This window comes from Alternaria alternata (assembly GCF_001642055.1).
Source record: "Alternaria alternata strain SRC1lrK2f unplaced genomic scaffold CC77scaffold_1, whole genome shotgun sequence".
Taxonomy (NCBI): domain Eukaryota; kingdom Fungi; phylum Ascomycota; class Dothideomycetes; order Pleosporales; family Pleosporaceae; genus Alternaria; species Alternaria alternata.
In genome coordinates this window covers 692790-712634 of record NW_017306190.1, presented here as the reverse complement: position 1 = coordinate 712634, position 19845 = coordinate 692790, and the positions used below count along the sequence as shown (strand labels likewise).

Below are 19845 nucleotides of genomic sequence, written 5' to 3'. Positions count from 1 at the left end.
AGTACGGTACCTTGTCGAATGGTGATAAAGTCGTACATGTAATGATGAGTGGTGTTGGTAAGTTGGTGGTGGTGATCAACTTCATACTACATGAAACAAATCCCTACCAACCATCTACCTATACTCATCTGCTATCAGCCAATTAAACCAGATAATCCAGCAAACCTACCTATACATCCCATGCTGCCATCTATCGACTTCAACTCGACTCAATCCATTCGTCCCGTCCTCACCCCTCACCATCCGATCTAGGCTGCCAACTCCGGAGTCTGAAACCCCACCTGCCTGACCATCCAGGGTAACTCAAACCCCGCTCCGCCACACTGGGGGCACAAGCATGATCCCTCGACACGACAAAAGTTGGTGGATACATTCGGCTTCCGGAAATAGAGCTCGCACTTGCTCAGCCACTGTATCAGACTAGCGCCAGGTACCAGACATTTCGATATTCATGCGGTGGAGTCGGCGGGGTGTGTGGCGGAGTATGTATAGAACATGGAATGGGAGGGGTTTAGATTGTAAGTGAGAGAGCAATTATACGAAGTAGAGCTTCTCCTAATTTTGTTGAACGTGCGCCAGCCGGCAATGGGTATCTATTCATGTGAAGCTTCACACGCGCTTTTGTGCTCCTACGTAGCCCGCTATTTTGTCTGGGTATCAAATATGGCTGCCGCGAGCTTTGCCATGTATATTTCTTTATCGTGCTCCCAGCGGAAAGCCTTCAAATAGTTTTTCTTGTCGTCATTCTGATCGTATGATTCATCGATACTTCGTGGCAGTTCCTGTAAGTTGTGTTGGGTCGGTGGGACTGGCTAGTTCAATGGGCTCGTGTGGTGTTGCGGGCAGTTCAGCAGCGGCGATGTCTCTGATTGTGTTGTTAGCCCTGATGTTAGATGGCCTGATCAAGTCTCATTCTTACCCTGGCACTTCCGTCTGACGATTGTAGGCATATTTTTCCTGAGGCGGAAAGAATCCCTCGTTGCTCAGCTCCATGGGACTTTCAGTTCCATCGTTGGCGGGCTTGTATCCCTTCTTGCGACGCCAAAGGAAAAAGCCAGCAATGAGAGCCGCAAGTAGGCCTACACCAAGTCCGACCCCCAGTCCTACCCCCAGAGCGACGTTGTCCGTTGATCCTCCTGATTTTGGGGCTGTTGTAGCGGATGCTAAAGTAGTTGGGACTGCAAGCACTGAAGTTGCGCTGGCAGATGAGCCTGGCACGGTGGAAGTAGCTGATGGTGTCGATGTATGGGTCTGAGTAAACGACTCAAGAATAATGGTAACGGTGTAGACGTCGGCTGGTAATTGATCGAAGGAGAAGACTTCGAAGGGGTTCTCGCATTCACAGTCGTCACCGCAGCAATACGAATCGGTGTCAGTCGCATTGCAGCTATAGACTGGCGCTCCGTTGTCTTCGATATCTGTCTGCCGATTAGAACGTACCGATACATGGGTAACAATCTGTTTACCAAGGCATTGTCGAACACAGTTCCCGCTCTTCCATGCTTTATCTGTACATGTTCCTCGATGGTATCGCGCTTTGACAGGATCGTGAGGATCAGATACACAGAGTCCGTTGGAGAGGCAGGCCTGGTTGTCGTAACAACACCTGTAGGTTGGTGTATTAAGTCAGTGCATGTCTCACACAAGCTCTACACAGACAATACTGACGATGATACTATCGCGTTCGGATTGCAGGCTGTGTCGGAATCTACCACATTGCCATTAGGGAAATAGCAGGTCGCTAAAACAGTCGAGGACACGCCAAAGAAGACAGCAATGTTGGTCGCGACACGCATGATGTATTAGGGCACGAACAGCAGTCGGAGCCAGGAATAAGTGTGGAGTGTGGCACAGAACAGCATGATCCCGCGGCAGCGGTGACAGGTGCCTTATAGTGGGCTTGACCAGCCACAAGAAAAAGAGCCAAACCGGATTGCTGATAGTATGATTCCACGGCCATATTGCGGACGGATTCTAGGTTTGTAATTTACTGTTCAGGCATCCCGTTCCGGAATGTCGATCATTGGGGGCGGTGTCTGGTGGCATATATCGCGAACTCGACATGGTGTTTTACCTTTTGGCTATTGAGTCTACTTCTGATCAAGTTCATTCGTGATATTACTATGAATGAGATTTGAATAGATGATCTTGTCGTAAACATAGCACAATAGCGTTTAGTTGGAGATGATGATGGCGGTCGTGGAGACTCAGAGGTAAGCATTCGCGAACCAACCGTGCAGCGCTAGCGTGCCGCCGTGTCGGAAGTCGCGTCCGACAATTCTACTGTAGGGCGCAACTCACCACTGCGTCTTGAAGATGACGTGACGGAGACTACTCCTCCCTGCCCACGACATGTCTGAGCCACGGCGGTCGACAAGGGCACGCGCCCGCGAAGAAGCTGCCCCAGCTGCTCCCGAGACGCCCAACGAGAAGCCCGCAAGAGGCGCCAAATCGTCATTGAAGCGCAAGCGGACCAGCCTCGCCGTCAAAGATTCAGCGCCCTCGACGCCCATCACGGACGGCGCACCGTTGCCTCCCAAACAAACACTGCCCCTCCGCATAGTCGACGGTGCACCTCTTCCTACACTTCCAGAACCACAGCCTCTGGATCTTCCGTCGAGCGAATGGCAGACAATCCAGCAGAGCGGCGTGCTAGAGACATCCTTCGAGCGGTCCAAGGCAGTATGGCTGTCCGGCGCAAACTTCCGCACCTTCCACGCCCACTTCAATCAGCCCAAGAAGCTGGCCGACCGCACCGATGAAGACAAGGCGAAGACGGCGAGACAGAAGGAGCTGCTTAAGAATTTCCCCCAGGTCGGTGCTGACAGAGTGAGCGTGAAGCTTGTCATCGAGCCGCATACGTTGCCCATCAGACTCTATGGCCCGCGTGAGGTGGGCAAGCCAGTGCAGAAGAAGGCTCCGACAGCATCACCATATGCGCCATGGCCGAATCACAACCACAACCAGCCCAATCAACACACCAAATACCAGGCTGGCCAGCCCATACAGCAGAAGCCCCAGCCGCGTCCGCCACAACCTCCCAAACCCGTGCAAGCAGCCCCTCCGCCTCAAGCACCAGCCGCCCCCGCGCCCGATCCCGTTATACACATGCTTGCCGCCAGAGCAGGCACGGATCCTGAGCTGAAGGCTGTCATGAAGATTGTCGCAGCTGGATCCGCAAGCAAGGAGCAGCTCGAGTTCTTCCAGACACACATCAATGAGTTGACGGCCATTCTAGCCAGGCAGAAGGAGGAGAAGGCGCCGAAACCAATACAGCCACCTCCAACCCCAAAAGCCCCTCCACCACCGCCGCCAGCACCTAAGCAGATAGCTCCTCCGCCCCCGCCGCGACCGGTTCAGCCTGCCCAACAGCCTATCCAGCCCAGCGCTCCCAAGCCATATAGCCCAGTTCCACCACAAGGGCAAGTTCAGCAACCTCCACTTGTACAGCAACCATATCCACCATACCAGAACTACAGCAAACCGCCGCAGCTATCTACCTACAATCCACCTCCGAGGACAACATACCGCCCGCTAGTTTTCAGTTTTGTGCATGGCAATGAGGACAAGTTTTATTTTCCGTCGTATAGCTTCATGGAGTGGCTTCCCAATGGCACAGGTGCAAAGCTTTCTTTCTTGATAACCAAGATGAAGCCGAAGCCAGAGCCAGAACCTGTTGTCAAGCCTCCATCCACACCCGCTCCAAAGCCAACCCCGACGCCGACCCCCACGCCTGGCAACGTGCCTAACGCGACACCCAACACGCCGCAACCGAATGCCATGACACCAACGCCCAACCCTACAAATCCTACCTTTGCGCCCATACAACCTGCGACAACAACTCCGTCAACGCCCTTCGTGCCACCTAAACCTCCTCAACGAATCGAAGACTTCGACGAGATGAACGAAATAGACAACATTGAATTCTACCAGCCCGTCACTGTCTTGCTGCTCATCGAGCACGATGATGGCGACGAAATAGCAAGTGCATTACCGCGCTCAATACGGCCACCGCATGTTGTAGAAAAGTACATGAATGAGGTGTTTGGTAGATGTAAAAGAGCGGATGAAACGTACCTGGCCTTCAGGTTGCCAAGGGATGCCGATGAAGGGCCAGAGAAGAGAGTCAGGAGCGGAGAAGTGACGCCTGCGCTTGCGACGCCGACCCAAGATGTTGTGATGGGAGGCATGGGGGCGTCCAGTAGCAGTTTAGCAGAGAAGAAGAAGGCTGGGCGACCTAGGAAGAGTCTTGCCTGAGATGGTGCTAGATCTCTAATGATATTTCGGGGGCTGTGAAGTAGTCCTCCACCATGTACAAGTACAAATGATACCCAATCTTTAGCGTTAAACTACCTCTGCTCTGCTCTGTCGTTACAATTGGTCATAGGTCTGCGTAAAGGTCTGCATTGCGAGTCTCAAGAGCTTGGAGTTCTGTGAGTTGTTGTCATCTCATGTCTGTCTTATTCCCCTCACTCGAATGTGAGATCTGGAGTTATCTTCGCTCAACTCCGATGCCAAGATATCTGCTGCGGCCTGCTTATCCCGGTTAGACCACCCGCAGTATCGCTATCTACCAGTTGACATACGTTTGTGCCTTCATCACACTCCGCCTCCACACTCAAAGTAGAATCAACGCCTTAGGGCTACACTACTGCAATACCTCTTCGTTGCTGATTCTTGACGGTTGAGGATAGCGCAAGCGCGCAATACGTAACCGGAGAGATGCCCAACTTCAAAGCCATCTTCACCAAGGCATACTGGACATTTGCCATCCTAGGCATAATATGGGCGGCTTTCGTAGGGCTGTTAGTGAACCCTACGGCACAAAGACAGTACGTTCATCAGTATCGTCTCTACGGATTGTAAACACCGGACCTGACACCGACTTAGCGCTCTCTACGCCCATAAGTTCCAAACTTCCTTCTTGCATAACGTTTCTAACCCTGAGGAATTCGGATTTGCGAGTAAGCATCTTACATTAATCTCTGCTATGTTCGATACTAACTAAATCCTGTAGAGGGCCAGGTTCAACCTTTCTGGCTTACTACTGCGGATCAAGAGAAGCTGTTTTGCTGGCATGTGCTTCCTTTAGATGTTTATCTTGAAAATGAACACGAGCTTTACACTAAGGCTGTTTCGGGAGAAATTGTAGATGAGTTGAAGGGGACGGTTGGGGAGAAGCTGTTGAGTAGTGACCCGGAGAGTAGAGTCGTGGTTAACTTTCATGGTGTAGGTTTTACTTTCGTTCGGTTCTTTACTCTTTCTTTTAGCATGTCTCTCTTCTATCTCTGTAAAACCCACGGTCCGTTTGCGTCTTATTTCTCTCTCCTTTTCGATTTCAGGTCACTCGTTTCAGAACCTACGCTCCTTCAATCTCCCCGCCAGTCATTGACATCTTTCAACACCATACAGTTTTGATCGGCTCATGCTAACTCACCCAGAATGCCGGTCACATAGCCCAAGGACATCGCCCATCAACTTACCGCTCCATCTCCGGCATCCCGAAAACTCACCTGCTTACGTGCGACTACCGCGGCTTTGGTCTATCTACCCTAAACAATAACCCTCACATCCCCACGGAAACTGGTCTCATAACTGACGCCACTTCCTTGATATCCTACCTCAATGACAACCTTGCTCACCCAAGCACCCGCACCGTCCTCCTAGGCCAAAGTCTCGGTACCGCCGTAACATCAGCAGCAGCCCTCTACTTCACCCAACCAACATCTGAACTTATTCCTGCCATATCGTACCCATCCGCCATGGCGAGTTCTAAACGGCAATTTGATGGGTTCGCTGGCATAGTGCTAGTAGCACCCTTCACCTCCTTGCCCCAACTCCTCAAGACATACAAAATTGGTGGCATCTTCCCCGTCCTAAAACCACTACAATCCTACCCCAGAATAGCAAACTTTCTCACATCTCGCATCATCGATCAATGGCCCACACTTCTCCGTCTGCGGACTTTGATCTCGGCACCTTCCAGCAAGAAGAACGGGTTCCGCATCACCCTCCTACACGCGCGCAACGACCAGGATATCACGTACTGGGAATCCGAAGCCTTGTTCGAGCCACTGGCCTCTCAGATGCTGGGAGAGGAAGGTGTTGTCGCAGAGGAAGAAAGAAGGACGATTCAGGGTGGTGATAGAGTGAAGAGGGGGGCTTTTGCGTATAAGAAGGTGGAGGATGATAAGGGGCATAGAATGGTGGAGCTGGAGGTTGTAAGGTTTGGTGGGCACAACGAGGTTGTTGGGTGGACGCAGGTTAGTCTTGCGGTTAGGAGAGCCTTTGCGAGGAAGACGTTGAGGCCGGGGTTAGACGTGGAGTAATTCTTTGGAGCAATCAGGGATAGGAAAGAACAGGGAGGACATGGATTGGGTTGGTGAAACTGGAGCTGTTGAGGGGATATCATTCGTCGTCGTGTGGCGGCGTTATATACTACATGTACAATACTTCTACACCTTTCTACCCATTCATCCCACAAGAAATGCGCCAGACGTCCGTCAATGTAGATAGATGTAGGCTTCTAGCCTTTAGATAATGAAAAGCTTGTTGTAGCTTTCCCACAGTTTCTTTTCCCTGATGCGACTCATGCTTAGAAGGATGAGCTCAAGCATTCTTGTCCTTTTGTTCTTTTTCATACTTAGCCACGAGCTCCTTCTGCAACTGCGGCGGCGCAGGACTGTAATGGCTAAACTCCATGCTGAACTCTCCCTTACCCTGCGTACTAGCGCGCAACTGACTACTGAAGCCAAACATGCTGTTCAAACTACAATCCGCGTAGACGGTAAAGTCCTCAGGACCAATCTCTGTATCGTTGATAACAGCGTTACGCTTGTTCAGCAGACCAACAACGGAACCCTGGAACTCGTTGGGCGCGGTGATGGTGGTCTTCATAAGCGGTTCAAGGACCTGTGGCGCACCAGCTTGGAAGGCTTTGCGGAAAGCCTGTTGTGTAGCATTCTTGAAAGCCATTTCCGAGGAATCGACAGCGTGGGTAGCTCCGTCGTTGATGACCATGGAAGTACCCAGGACCTTGTGGCCGAGAAGTGGTCCCTTGGCTGTTGAGGCCATGAAACCCTTTTCACAGGCAAAGAGGAACTTTTCGGAAATCGTGCCACCAGAAATTTGCTGCTCGAACTTGTTCTCGCCTAGGGCTTCGCTCGGCTCCATCCAGCCTACTACACGGGCGAAGTCTCCTGATCCACCACTCTGCTTCTTGAGTGTGTGGTCAAAGTTGACGCGCTTGGTAATTGTCTCGCGGTAAGCGACTTGTGGTTGTCCAGTCTCGCACTCGACGCGGTATTCACGGCGCATGCGCTCCACGTAGATATCGAGGTGCAATTCTCCCATACCAGAAATAATGGTCTCTTGCGATTCAGTGTCGGTGTGGACTCGGAAAGTAGGATCTTCGCGCGTGAATCGGCTCATAGCCTTGCTGAAGTTCGGTGTGTCCTTGGTGTGCTTGGGCTTGATTGACAGCGAGATGACGGGTTCAGGGACGAACATGGAGGTCTAACATGTTAGCTTGGCTACAGCATAGCAATGATGCCGGGTACTCACCATAGTGTATCCGAGGCCACCATCTGTGAAGGTATCTCCAGACGCGCAGTCGACACCGAATACGGCGCAGATTTCTCCGGCACCAATCTCGGGAATCTCCTCCATATCGTTGGAGTGCATGCGCACAATCTTTGGAATCCTAACCTTCTTGTCTGACCTCGCGTTGAATACGTTCATGCCCTTTCTCAAGGTACCCTGGTACACACGGATGTACGTCAATTGTCCAAAACTGCTCTCTTCCAACTTGAAAGCCAGACCGACAAATGGCAATGAGTTGTAAGAGACCAGTTTGACCGGAGCTTCCGCTCGCTTCTTGTCCAATGCCATGTTCTCGACTTCGGAAGGGTTCGGTAGGTAGTCGCAAACGGCGTCGAGCATCGGTTGGACAGACTTGTCTGCAAGTGCTGAACCCATCATGACTGGGGTGAACTTGAGAGAAATGGTAGCTCGTCGAATTGCAGCCTTGATCTGGGGGATCGTTGGTTCCTGCTCGTCCAAGAAGAGCTCCGCGATCTCGTCATCGACATCGGCAAGTGTCTCGATGAGCTTTTGTCTCTTCTCCTTGCAGAGCTCAACGATATCCGCAGGAATTTCGTCCGTCTCCCGAATAATTTCACCCTTGGGTCCTTCGTTGTAAATCGCCTTCATCCTGACCAGATCTACGACGCCCAAAAAGCCGTCCTCGCGTCCAATGGGTACTTGGAGGGCCGCAGCTGGAATGCGAAGCTTCTGGTTAATCTGGTCGACAGCCTTCCATGGGTTGGCGCCCATACGGTCCATCTTGTTCACGAAAGAAATTCTAGGAATATTGTATCGCCTCATCTGCCTGTCGACGGTGATGGTCTGACTCTGCACACCACTAACAGCACAAAGAATCATGACAGCTCCATCCAGGACGCGCAGCGCTCTCTCCACCTCGATGGTAAAGTCGATATGGCCGGGTGTATCGATCAAATTGATGTGGTATTTCTCCTCCTTGCCTTCGTCATTCTTCTTGATCCAATCACAGAAAGTCGCAGCGGACTGGATAGTGATACCCTTCTCACGCTCGAGATCCATAGAGTCCATCTTCGCACCCACGGCATCTTTGCCTCGGACTTCGTGTATAGCGTTGATTCGGCCGGTGTAGAAGAGGACGCGTTCGGTGGCGGTCGTCTTTCCAGAGTCGATGTGTGCTGCGATGCCAATGTTTCGTACTCTCGATAGTCGCTCCCATTCGACAGGGTCTAGGTTCTCGACAATCTTCTCTTGCGTCAAGGTAGACGGGTCTTCCTTGGCCTGCTCCAACCTAATTTCTCAATCAGCCTTCAATTGCTTTCTCGCCATCGCAAAGCCAGATTGTGGTACATACACTTGGGCGGCCGCAGACTGCCATCTTCGCTGTGGCTGTGTTGTTTGACTGCCGATCCATGTGTCGGTCTTGGTTCCATTGGTATAAGGTGTGCGCGTTGCCGCAATCGTCGAGAGAGTGCATCGTGACGGCGTTCTGGCAGCCGACCGAGCAGAACAGCGGAGACTGCTCGTGGCGAGCGATTGCGCTCGGAAAAGAGATTGAACCCTCATCTTGAACACCCTAAGACGCTTCAAGAAGAAAAAGAACGAAAGGACGACGCGGGGTCTGCTGTCGCTTCGGAATGTCGAATTGCCCGCCAGGAAAAAGTTGGGCCATCGGAGTTTCGGGCGGAGGTGCCAGTCACGTGCCGACATATCACACATGTGTAGCGGGCATTTCTTTTGCGCGATTGGAGTACCAATTGGAGTGAAGAATGGGATTGAGATCTACAGGTAATTTCTGCCAGCTTCTGCGAAGCCTATCGCTAAATGAACAACTATGCACGCAAATAGTCCTTATCCAAACCCATCTCTCCGCTCCTTGTCCTTAGGTATCCGCCCATGAATATCATTTGCGCCAAACAATCGCTCCAGAAAATGCTGTAAAGAAGTGAAAGAAGGGTAAAAGCTGGGTAGATAGAATTTGTCTTGAATCCGTGTGGTTTGCGGTTAATGGCAACCTGAGACAGGGCCATGCATTGCAGACGTAGGACTTTCGGATTGTTGTACCGCAGGATGTGAGATGCGCGACGTCTTGTCTACCGGATGGTCTCCTCCTGGAAGTTTGGTGTCTGAATCTCTGCGACCGACGATTCCACATCTTGGACTGGAGTGGCGGCCTTCTCTGGTTCTTCTGGTGTCTCACTGATGGTGGCGTCTTCAGATGCCTGCTCAGAATGCTCAGCTTCCTTTACAGGCTCATCCTCAGTCTTGTGCTCTTCAGAGTGTCCGTTCGTTACGACTTCCTTGGCCTTGGCCGCGACCTCTTCTACCTTCTTCTTTCCTTTCTGTAGAGTACTAGGCTTGGAAGCTGCTGGAGCTTTACGGGGTGGAGACGAAGCCTTCTCGTGGGGCTTGTCGTGTGTCTTGCTGGAGCTGGCAGCTGTTGGTCGCATCATACGCTCAAGGAATCCCCCTTTAGGCGCAGCGCTTGCAGTTGAGGTACGTGATTCAGGTCGCTTGGGCGCGCTGGGTGCGAGGGACGTTCGCGAGGTTTTTGGTGCCGCGGTCTTTGGTGGTGCAGCACGGGTTGTAGTGGACGGCTTGCGTGTGACCTTGGGCTCCTCGCCATGTTTGGCAGCTGAGGCAGCGGTGGGCGCGGTCAGGCGAGATGGCAGGCCGACTGGACGGGTAGGCGACTTCGGGGTTGGCTTCTTGAAGCCAGTTGGTGAGGTGCTGTAGCAGTGTTAGTACCGGCGCATTGCTTCAAATCGTATTGGACGTACCTTTTACGTGGGGCGGAGGTGGTTGGCTTGGGGATTGCAGGCTTCTTGTTCTCCCCAGGCGCAGCAGCAGGCTTAGCTTTAGCTGCGGCAGTGGCCGTAGGCGCTGTAGCTGAAGAGGATGATGCTGCTGGTCGCAGAGAAGTGCGGCTCGTCTTTGCTGTAGGAACTTTGGCCGCTGGAGCTTTTGTTACAGGAGGTTTGGCGGTGGGCGCTTTGACTGGCTCCTTAGGAGCTGCTGGCTTTGGCGCAGCTGCCGGCTTCGTAGTCTTTACGGGGCTAGGCTTCGGAATGGAGGCAGGTGTCTTGGCCTTGGTAGGGGTTTTCGGTGCAGCTTTAGGTAGTGGGCTTTTGGCGGGTGCGGCAGGTGCCTTGGTAGGTTTGGTGGTAGAAATTGCGGCAGGCTTCTTCAGCTCCGACTTCTTAGTCGCAGGAGATCCATTGTCCTTTGCTTTGCTCTCAGCCGGTACAGCAGCTTCCGCAGCAGGTTCATCGCTCGAAGCTGCGACCTCTGTAGGCGCAGAAGGAGTAGTAGGCGCGTCGGAGACCGCAGTCTCCTCAGTGGGCGCTGCTGGCCGTAGGGCAAGCTCTTCCTGAACTCCGGTCACAGGCTTGTCTGGGTTCTCAGCAGGTTGGGCAGTGGCTGGAGCAGGGGCAGATAGCCCTTCGTTCGCGGCGGCAGCTTCCTTTTCGCCAGCAACCTCCTCTGCGATGGCAGCTTCTTCGACGACAGCGGCTTCCTCCGCAATGGCGTTTTCCTCAGCAACAACAACGTCATCGTCGACGGCAGCTTCCTCAAGCGCAGGCTTGCTCTCCTCTTCTACAATAGCTTCCTCGGTGGGGACTGCAGGCTTGAGCGCAACATCCTCCTGCGCGCCTGTAGTAGCTTTGTCTGGGTTCTCTGCAGGCTGGGCGGGAGCTGGCTCGGGCTCGGGGACTGGGGCGGCCTCAGCGACACTCTCTTTGGTCTCGGCTGGAGTCTCGGCTGGAGTCTCATCGACTGGGATTTGGTCAATCTCAGGAGCTGGCACGACGACGGCTGCCTCCTTCTTCGCGGCTGCAAAAGCAGAGTCGGGAAAGTCGGAGCCCTTCATGATGGCGCCCAGGTTGACCATGTCGGCGGTCGAGTCGGCGTGCATAGGCGGAGCTGGTAATGAGGATTCTTGCGATGCGACAGCCTGTTCTGGAACAGCTTCCGGGATGGCGACGCTCTGTCTGCGCTGTTCTTTCTCCTCGCTGACGGCTTTTTTGAGCTCAGCAAGCTCGTCGGTTTTGTCCTGGCTCACGCGGAAGCTCTCTCGTCGGGTCGCGGCGACGCTATTCGAGGGCGTGCCCTTGGTCTGGCCCAGGTCGGTCGAGGCGGTCGGGGGATGGGCGACGGTAGGCTCGACGGAGACAAAGGAAGCGCGCACTTTTGACTTGGGGCGCTCTTGAGCGTCGGTCGCAGCTGCATTGTCTGTAGGGGAGCGGCCGCGGGGCTCAGGCGAGGCAGCGGCGTTTCCGTTCTCAAACATTGCGCGTAGATTGCGCACGCCGTTGGACATGGCTGCAGTAGGACGAGGCGATCGTCAGTGGTGGGTATCAGCAATGCGGTGTTGGGCGTCGGTCGTGGTAGGATTAAGATATATGAGGATACGTGGGAGATGGCCGTGGCCGCGCCTGAAACCCGGCCAATTTGTTTATGTACAAGCAGTGACGACTGCGCGACAGGGATATCTGGCGTTGCACTAGGAGGGTGCAACTTACAACAACGGGTCTGGATGTCAAGCAGCGTTCAATTGGCCTTTGTTCCAAGAGCAAGAGTGGTGACAATGAGTGAACCCCTGGGGAAGTCGTCAGGTGGAAGGAGTCGATGGTGCTCCCGAGTAACCAAGACAACTGCGCCGAAAGCATCATAGCGTTCCAGTGACGTCTAGCCTCGATCCAAACTCGCGCACAGCACAACAGTGCGCGTTGCGTGTGCACTGTATAATCTGTCATCTGGACACCTGACATCTAATTACCTCCGTATCCCTTTACCTACGCCCCTGAGTGCCCTCGTTGCACGCCGAACCTCTCACGGCATTCACCGCTTGTTGTATATACCGCATCGTCGGCCAGCCTTCAACGTCTATCTCCAGTGATGCATAAAAAGAAAAAAAAACAATAAAAAGGCTCCGATGCGATTGGCAACTTGACGCGAATGCACCGGATGAATAGTCGGAGCTACGCCAATCACATTGCGTCTAGGCATAATTCCAGCGCAATTTCCTGACCTTGGCCAATCACAAGCAATCTACCATAATCCTCCCTAGTCTTCTGATTACGTCCAAAAGTATCACATCTGAGTGAGATCCAATAACGCTTTGATAGTTATACTCGGTGGGAAAAGGTCTCTTCTGGGTGATGTTGACATTAAAACATTAAACACTACCATCTCCATATTCGGGTGCCTTCTCCCAGACATATCCCCAACTACACGGGACTCTCCTGATCCTCCTCACAGCTTCCACTCGCCGTCCCACATCTCACATGCAAATCATCTGACGCACTACCAATCCAAACCCCATAGTCTCCATCCACAGCAGGAACAACCCAGTTCTGTGATACAACATCCCAAACACTGAGATCCTTACGTGTCACTCTCATGCTCAGCGTCTGACTAGCTCCAGCCTCCAACTCCCTCGTCTTTTCAAAATCCCGGAGTTGGATAACAGGTGTGTCAATAGTGACTTCACTCGGAAACTGGATGTAGAGTTGTGCGACGGCTTTACCCATCCGGTTACCTGTGTTGGTTACGCTGACGGTGATGTCGAATGCCGTGTCGAATAATGCGGGGTTTCCGCCTTGTGCGCCACCAGCTACAGGACCAACTTTCTGCTCGTTCGAGTAACCGGCTGGGTATGGATACTTGGTCGTCGAGTTGCCGATCTTAGCTGCAGCGTCGGCATCGTTCTTCTCGAGCCAGGAGTAGAGGTATCGCCAGATGCGGTTGAAGTTTTCTGGCCAGTATGCCTCTGAAGCTGGAGGAATGGCAGTGGAATAGGTGGGTGTTTCGCCTTTCGCGGGACGAGCTGGAGGCGTCGCTGTAAGCGGAGTCACTGGCGTAATGGTCGCGTTGGAAAAAGAGAACGTGGTGTAGCTGAGACCGTGACCAAAAGCATAGCGGGGTGTAATGTTGGCTTTGTGGAAGTGACGATAGTCAATGTACAGGCCCTCTGTAAAGGTATCCTGTGGCTGCCCAATCTGATATCCGACGAGACTCAAAGATTCTGGGTAGTCATCCTCGGAGTTTGGTAGAGTGTACGGTAAATGACCGGATGGAGAGATGTCCCCGAAGAGGACTTGCATTAGCGAGTCTCCGGCTTCTTGACCAGGCAAGTGAGCGAACAGGACTGCTTTGACGGAAGGCAGGTCGTGCCATTGATCCATGAGGATTGGGCCAACGGTATGTACTACGACCACAACGTTGGAATATTTGGCAGCTACGTCCTTGATGAGTTTGTCACCGTTGTGCCACAAGTTGAGGTTCGAAGAGGTCCGGTCTCCGGGGTTGTTCTCTACGGTAATGTAGTTCTCACCAGAATCAGCGGTAACGAAGACAACTGCAGTGTCGTTCGGTGATGGATTCGAGTTTCCTGGAAAAGCATCCGTGTTGAAGAACTGGTAGTTGGCCCCGCGAGTCTTGAAGCCATCAATTGGGCTGTTCATATAAGGGTATCTCGCCGAGCCGGAGCCCCATCCCATTCCCAACGTGCCCTTGTTGCAGCCTTGGTCCGCACACGAGTTGATTCCATCAGGGTTCTTCTCAGCATCGGTGCCAAATATCTTCAGGGTGCCATTGAGAGACAGAGGCAACAATCCATCCTGGTTCTTCAAGAGCGTGATGGCATCGCGAGCTACTTCACGAGCGACCTCTGCATGATTGGCCTGAACATCCACGAACTCGTTGACAACACCTTGGGGTGAGATGAGAGCGCCAGGGTAGAGAGGGCCTTCGGCATTTTGAGTGTTAGTATCGAAGTTTGGTCGTGGGTACCCCTGGTCCTGGCCCATCTTGAAGTAGGCAGCAAGAATTCGTGTCACTGCATCATTCAAGCGGTCCAACGGCAGAGACCCGTTGAGAACTGAACGTGTCTGCTCGTACATCCAGTAAGAGTTTCCGAAAAGAGGAATGGTGTGGATGTCGCCAGGCATCGACATGTCCAAACCCGCGAGAGCTGAAGGAACGCCGGAGATTTGAGCCAACCAGTCAGACATGACAAAGCCTTGGAAGCCAAGCTCGTCCTTCAGGATGCCGTTGATCAAGTAGCTGTTCTGTGAGCATGCGCTTCCATTAACAGCGTTGTAAGCGATCATCACCGAACCAACCCCGGAACGTACGCCTTTTCAAAGTCAGCCAACGGTACGTATTCCAAGTCATTGTAGAAGGCAAGGCCCGACTTACCCTCAGCGAACGGCCAAAGATAGAGCTCATGAAGAGTGCGATCGTCCAGATTGGAAGAGATACCAGGTTTGACCAGGTTGTACATGCGGTACTCTTCCTGTTCGTTCGCAATCAGATGCTTGATTGTGGCTATGACACCAGTGCTCTGAATGCCTTCAATGGAAAGAGCTCCGCCAAACGCCTGAAGAACAGGATCTGAACCAAAACCTTCCCAGTTTCTACCGCCACGTGGTTTGCGACCTAGGGGTCCGACTGAAGGTCCGAGGTGTACGTTGACTCCCTTGCCACGGAACTCTTCACCGATCGCAACTCCACGGCGGTAAAGAAGATCCTTGTCCCATGTGGCTCCAACGGTAATTCCGGCAGGAAATGCAGTATTATGGTCCGTGTTCCTTACACCTAGAGGCCCATCTTGCAAGCACAGTTGAGGGATGCCGACTCTCAATGCGCTGCCTGTATTTCCCACGCATCTTCCCATGAAGATTCCACTGCCGGCTGTGAGATTGGTCTTCTCAGCAAGCGTCATATTTGAGACAAGCAAAGAAGCTTTTCGGTAGCTCTCAGTCCAGTCGGATGTCCATCCTCCATGCGGAGCTAGGTAGAGTCAGTATTGCTGAATCTAGCATTAAAAGGATTGGTTGATATCGCTGCTGATGACATACACGGGTAGTAGGGTGCCGCAACATATCCAGCTGGAACAGCATCGCGTTGCTGGATAGCCGCACCCGCGACGATTGTCGAAAAACCTAGAGCAAGAAAGGAAACCATGATGAAAGAGTGACTTTAGGTAAGCAAACGAGCGTCAAGCAGGACGGTAGCCTGAGACCAACTTGGAAAGGGAACCATGGTCCTTTGTATATAGGCCCTTGCAGAAGCAATATTCAACCCCGCAACACCAAGCCGGTGTGAATATCGCACTTTTACCAGAGCTAAGCTCGCGCTAGCCATGGTGTTGTATGGTGATGGACACACGGTGGGTGACGCGGACGACGGAAACAGGTATAAGACCGAGCAGCATTGTCGTGGATCAAGGCTCAATGCTGGGGTCAAGGATTTAGACCGGCTAATGATCAAGATGCTTGTTAAGCGGGCGACATGGGCTTGCTGTTGCGCAACCACCAGGAACCAGATCACATGCGAACAGCGAACGTATGTTCGTTGCTCAAAGTGTATTGAACTGCAATGTTCGGTACATGCTGGGAAGGTACTTAAGTACCAGGACGAACATCGTCACGAGATCAACTGCTTGTTTGGTATCGAGTCAACTTTCGAGTGATGCTTAGTTGATCTTCCTTTGAAATACTAGGCTCAGGACTGGGGTAAGAAGTCGTTGTATTGCCAAGTTGGCTGTTTCCTTCGAGTTGCGAGTGCAGTTGTACAAAAGCAGATATGGTCAAGCGTAAATTGCGATAGCAGCTTTCAATGCGCCATCTGCGGCCAAGAGAGTCACATGTCGCGTCGAAGCCCATAACGGTAACTGTATATATTTATTTTCAAGCCACGTCAATGCTCCTAGCACATGTCAAGATGCCCGTTGGCTCGGGCGGTCGATGAAGGACTTGCGGGGTGAATGTGAAGATGGCAAGGAGAAGAGCGATGATGGACAGGGGCAGAGTGACCTCGGCTGCACTAGCGTTTCCCCTTTCTGCTTCCGGAGCACCCATCAAGCAGCAACTCCGTCAACACCATCGCGTCAATGGACCTGTGATCTCATATTCAATCACATCGGCTTTATGCATATCTATATCCCCTGAGATGGCGTATTGGATGTGATCTTAGCATACACCAACCGGGCTGCTGGCTCAACTCGAATCTTGATCGTCGAGCCAGGACGGTCCTTGCCAGCTGAGTATGTGAAGAAGGCAACTGGAAGCGGTATTCGAAAGGCTAGTGAGCAGTAAACACACTTGCTTGACACATTGCTTTCGTAAGCAGTATCCTCCAATCCACCAGGTGCCGCTCAAGCGCCCGTGAAGCAGCAGAGCGAAATTACGCTCCATAACCCTCAAGCTCGCGGAGTGCATTCAATCGTCCGTCCACGAATAGCATGGCTTTGTAGCGAGTTGCCGGGTTCCGTGAGTGATTCTAGGTTAGTTACTTCCGTGCAAGACCGGAGTAGATCCGACACGCGTAGCGATTTGGATATCGAGCGCGTGTGCGTGTCACGATATGTGAATTCAGTCCATCTTAGACGGTACGTTGGAGAGAATTCGCGCTTTTGCAAAGAGCGAGTGGTAGAAGGTCAAAGATTAGGGCATGGGTTTCTTTCCACAAATTGGCGAGCTACCTAGTTATTCAAGCACACTCGCCGCCAGCACTGAGCGGTTACTATTTTCGAGATGTCTCATCTAGCTACGATCCAGAGCCTGGGGATTCTTTTTCTCGAACATACGATACGGAACGCTCAGTCCGCGGTTGGATGGAGAATTGCAAAATGTGACGATGTCGGTATGAAGGAGGCTTGGTGCATGCCGTTATCGATTTTTGTGAATTCGGATGCCGAGGTTGGGGCTGAGGGACGAGGCTGTGTGAACGACCATCTACGCCCAAGCATCAGACGAACGCTTCTCTTGTGCGACGTGACGGTTTGTCGAATCGAGAAAATTCTTCGGTGTCGCACGATCAGACTACAGCTTCTTGTCATCTACCGCTCGGCTATGCCCATACTTAGAATGTGTGGGTAATGAAGCGCGGAAACCTCTTGCATATTCCTGTCTCTGCTATTGCTCCGGGGCGCGTCAGTTCCGTTCCGACCGCAAGCGGTGCAGTCTAGCGCTTTCGAAACACTGCTACAGCTTGTCAGGCATCGATCTTCAACGTTCGCCAGAGGCACAGTAATGGCCGGCAGCAGTTCGCGGGCGCTTCTCATGGGAGCCTTGGACAGAACGTGCTTTCGGTTCTTCCCGCGGTCCCGCTGTGATCTGTGATCTTGTTTGCTGAAACGACCCACAACCCACACTCGCCCATCCAGTGACCGCGCCTATCGTGAGCGCCTCGCGGGCTATCGGCCGGCCGCATGTTCTTTTTCTGTGTATGGGTCTGCTATTATGAAGCCATCCAGGGTTTCTTTGAACCTCCAGAGCCCATAGCGCGGGCTTCTTTGGAACGGCTTGCTGACCTTCCCCTCCACGTTTCCGCACCTGCATCCATCTGCAGGTTCCCGAGCTCAGCCCTACTGAGTATTGATGACTACGTCCTACAGGTATCCGGCCTGGTGAGGCACCCCTTGCCCTTGTGTCGCTTGCCAAGGTCTTTATTTGGGCCATATGCGCTCGTCGAATCAGCGCCAGATTAGCCGCCCTTCCCCTCCATCGCTGCCCCTCCACCACTCAGCAGCAGTATTATTCTTAGACACAGCCGCATTAGGGAGTACAGCAGATATTCTCAAACAGGCGCTTTCGCTACAGTCTACTCTCCCTTGTTCGAGGGACGAACCGCTCACGTTTTGTACTTCGACCATTCACAGGCCCAAATTTGGCCTGCCCTGGTCCCTTATGATGGCGCTTGGAGCCACGACCCAGTGAACAGCCTCCTCTTCGCCTAGTCGCACATCCCATTCTCGGTAGATACAGATCGATCCGGCGATTACAGAAACATGTCCAGGTTTCAAAACAATTCTCCGAGAGGCCTACTGGTCTTTGTTGTCGATGGAGGCTCAGTGTGCGGCTCATTGTATAAAGACGTTCGCCATACCCCTTGATTTAGGCCTCAGACAACACAAACCCAAAGGTACGAACAGCAGCTCTTTCGTTTTCACTCTCGAGGATATCTCCTACCTTTCGTTCCTCATACGTCACTGTCGTTCTCCTGCGCCAGCTCTACCTTAATCATAATATCCTCCTCGGTCGCTTCCATTACTCTCATCTTCATCCTCCCCCCGTCTTTCTATATCTCCGTTCCAGTCATAACTTTCTTGTCTCGATAGTCTTTTCTTTCAATTGGTCAACATGCCTAAGATTGAAAAGGGTCCGGCGCACCGCCTTTCTGTATCGACCGCATCAGCCGCAGGCGGAACTCGGAGCTCCTCCTGGTCAGCTAAAGATGACGAAACACTTATCCAGGCCAGGGCACAGGGCCTCAACTGGAACCAAATTGGACCGAAACACTTCCCTTCCAAGACCCCCAATGCTTGTCGCAAACGGCACGAACGGTTGATGGAGAGGCAGAATGCAGAGCAATGGGACGGCGTGAAGCTGGACGTGCTAGCACAAGCCTATATGGAAGTGCGACGGGACATGTGGAGTATGCTAGCTGCCCGGGTTGGAGAGAAGTGGCAACTGGTAGAGACAAAGGTACGTCATGTGCGATCATAAGTAATACTGAAACAGCTGATATTAACTTCACTTAGTGTATGGAGAAGGGGCTAAAGAATCTTACTCAGGCCTATAGGTCAGCGCAGAAGAAGCTCGAGAATGGTACCTACCACGACCATGAAGATAGTGGAGTAGGCGTTTCTGACCTCGAAGAAGAACAAGAGGATCATCATGTGGACTTGCACACCCTGTCCACAATCCCCGATACTCATTACTCCGCATACCCAAGCTACCCTATGCAGCGTCAACAACGAGTACCGAGCATCCAGTCCATGCTGCAACCGATGCAACAGCACCAACAGCATCCCATGCAACAATCGATGCAGCAGCCAATGCAACAATCAATGCAACCATCGATGCAGCAAAACATGCAGCCGCCGATGCAGCAGACCATGCCGCAGCAGATGCAATACTCTCCGCATTCGCATCATCTTCCGCACCAGCAATGAACGCTCAGTGCCATTGCCAGCAAACTTGGCCTTTCTTCAACATCTCTTATCCGTCTTACATCTCCTTGTCACGATCCTTACGAACTTTCATCTTGCGCCTAAGACGGCAAGCGGTTTCTTTCTGTACCAATACCCCATCGGAAACACTCCGATATTAGAGTTTACCCCCTCTGGTAGCTCTCTTCGCCAAACATTACCTCAACGACAGACGCCAACTACTCACATTGGTAGTTTTCTTATACCCCTTGAGCATTCGACATTCGCATGGAGGACTGTAATCAGGACGGAAAACCAGGACACTCGCTTCCACCTGTACCGGC

At 52.5% G+C, this 19845-nt stretch overlaps 8 protein-coding genes across 8 annotated transcripts; 4 read left to right on the top strand and 4 right to left on the bottom strand.

Annotated features, from left to right (window-relative positions):
• Positions 1-759: 759 nt before the first annotated feature.
• Positions 760-1796, bottom strand: CC77DRAFT_923732 (hypothetical protein; the record flags this gene model as incomplete). The annotated part of the gene is made up of 4 exons (XM_018533756.1): positions 760-865; positions 920-1418; positions 1467-1606; positions 1669-1796. 4 exons carry the CDS (start codon positions 1794-1796, stop codon positions 760-762), a joined length of 873 nt encoding a protein of 290 aa, XP_018391350.1.
• Positions 1797-2304: 508 nt separating this feature from the next.
• CC77DRAFT_1015269 (hypothetical protein) lies at positions 2305-4341 on the top strand. The gene has a single exon (XM_018523986.1). The coding sequence runs from the start codon at positions 2353-2355 to the stop codon at positions 4255-4257; it is 1905 nt and encodes a 634-aa protein (XP_018391349.1). The 5' UTR covers positions 2305-2352; the 3' UTR covers positions 4258-4341.
• A 220-nt stretch (positions 4342-4561) lies between these two features.
• On the top strand, positions 4562-6554 carry CC77DRAFT_1015268 (alpha/beta-hydrolase). The gene is made up of 4 exons (XM_018523985.1): positions 4562-4832; positions 4891-4964; positions 5018-5229; positions 5442-6554. The coding sequence occupies exons 1-4, from the start codon at positions 4723-4725 to the stop codon at positions 6327-6329; spliced, it is 1284 nt and encodes a 427-aa protein (XP_018391348.1). The 5' UTR covers positions 4562-4722; the 3' UTR covers positions 6330-6554.
• On the bottom strand, positions 6195-9206 carry CC77DRAFT_978300 (translation elongation factor G). The gene is made up of 3 exons (XM_018535997.1): positions 8915-9206; positions 7564-8851; positions 6195-7515 (listed from the first exon to the last, which is right to left on the bottom strand). Exons 1-3 carry the CDS (start codon positions 9124-9126, stop codon positions 6610-6612), a joined length of 2406 nt encoding a protein of 801 aa, XP_018391347.1. The 5' UTR covers positions 9127-9206; the 3' UTR covers positions 6195-6609.
• Positions 9207-9324: 118 nt separating this feature from the next.
• On the bottom strand, positions 9325-12176 carry CC77DRAFT_1089890 (hypothetical protein). Its single transcript, XM_018529495.1, has 2 exons — positions 10341-12176; positions 9325-10290 (listed from the first exon to the last, which is right to left on the bottom strand). The coding sequence occupies exons 1-2, from the start codon at positions 11879-11881 to the stop codon at positions 9654-9656; spliced, it is 2178 nt and encodes a 725-aa protein (XP_018391346.1). The 5' UTR covers positions 11882-12176; the 3' UTR covers positions 9325-9653.
• A 541-nt stretch (positions 12177-12717) lies between these two features.
• On the bottom strand, positions 12718-15936 carry CC77DRAFT_952110 (beta glucosidase). The gene is made up of 3 exons (XM_018535404.1): positions 15426-15936; positions 14764-15357; positions 12718-14701 (listed from the first exon to the last, which is right to left on the bottom strand). The coding sequence occupies exons 1-3, from the start codon at positions 15529-15531 to the stop codon at positions 12792-12794; spliced, it is 2610 nt and encodes an 869-aa protein (XP_018391345.1). The 5' UTR covers positions 15532-15936; the 3' UTR covers positions 12718-12791.
• A 1098-nt stretch (positions 15937-17034) lies between these two features.
• CC77DRAFT_1015264 (hypothetical protein) lies at positions 17035-17639 on the top strand. Its single transcript, XM_018523984.1, has one exon. It carries the CDS (start codon positions 17103-17105, stop codon positions 17445-17447), a length of 345 nt encoding a protein of 114 aa, XP_018391344.1. The 5' UTR covers positions 17035-17102; the 3' UTR covers positions 17448-17639.
• A 581-nt stretch (positions 17640-18220) lies between these two features.
• On the top strand, positions 18221-19525 carry CC77DRAFT_1068626 (hypothetical protein; the record flags this gene model as incomplete). The annotated part of the gene is made up of 2 exons (XM_018529083.1): positions 18221-19055; positions 19112-19525. Exons 1-2 carry the CDS (start codon positions 18711-18713, stop codon positions 19523-19525), a joined length of 759 nt encoding a protein of 252 aa, XP_018391343.1. The 5' UTR covers positions 18221-18710.
• Between the last annotated feature and the right edge of the window lie 320 nt (positions 19526-19845).

Excerpts from the sequence above, each read along its gene's own strand:
- CC77DRAFT_1089890 (XM_018529495.1), bottom strand. The coding sequence starts at position 11,881 with ATGTCCAACGGCGTGCGCAATCTACGCGCAATGTTTGAGAACGGAAAC. Across the intron at positions 10,291-10,340 it reads ACCTCCGCCCCACGTAAAAG|CACCTCACCAACTGGCTTCA; the intron begins GTACGTCCAATA and ends ACACTGCTACAG.
- CC77DRAFT_978300 (XM_018535997.1), bottom strand. The coding sequence starts at position 9,126 with ATGAGGGTTCAATCTCTTTTCCGAGCGCAATCGCTCGCCACGAGCAGT. Across the intron at positions 8,852-8,914 it reads CAGTCTGCGGCCGCCCAAGT|GTTGGAGCAGGCCAAGGAAG; the intron begins GTATGTACCACA and ends TTGAGAAATTAG. Across the intron at positions 7,516-7,563 it reads GTGGCCTCGGATACACTATG|ACCTCCATGTTCGTCCCTGA; the intron begins GTGAGTACCCGG and ends CTAACATGTTAG.
- CC77DRAFT_952110 (XM_018535404.1), bottom strand. The coding sequence starts at position 15,531 with ATGGTTTCCTTTCTTGCTCTAGGTTTTTCGACAATCGTCGCGGGTGCG. Across the intron at positions 15,358-15,425 it reads TGCGGCACCCTACTACCCGT|CTCCGCATGGAGGATGGACA; the intron begins GTATGTCATCAG and ends GACTCTACCTAG. Across the intron at positions 14,702-14,763 it reads TCTTTGGCCGTTCGCTGAGG|GCGTACGTTCCGGGGTTGGT; the intron begins GTAAGTCGGGCC and ends GACTTTGAAAAG.
- CC77DRAFT_1015268 (XM_018523985.1), top strand. The coding sequence starts at position 4,723 with ATGCCCAACTTCAAAGCCATCTTCACCAAGGCATACTGGACATTTGCC. Across the intron at positions 4,833-4,890 it reads AACCCTACGGCACAAAGACA|CGCTCTCTACGCCCATAAGT; the intron begins GTACGTTCATCA and ends ACACCGACTTAG. Across the intron at positions 5,230-5,441 it reads TCGTGGTTAACTTTCATGGT|AATGCCGGTCACATAGCCCA; the intron begins GTAGGTTTTACT and ends TAACTCACCCAG.
- CC77DRAFT_1015269 (XM_018523986.1), top strand. The coding sequence starts at position 2,353 with ATGTCTGAGCCACGGCGGTCGACAAGGGCACGCGCCCGCGAAGAAGCT.
- CC77DRAFT_1015264 (XM_018523984.1), top strand. The coding sequence starts at position 17,103 with ATGTCTCATCTAGCTACGATCCAGAGCCTGGGGATTCTTTTTCTCGAA.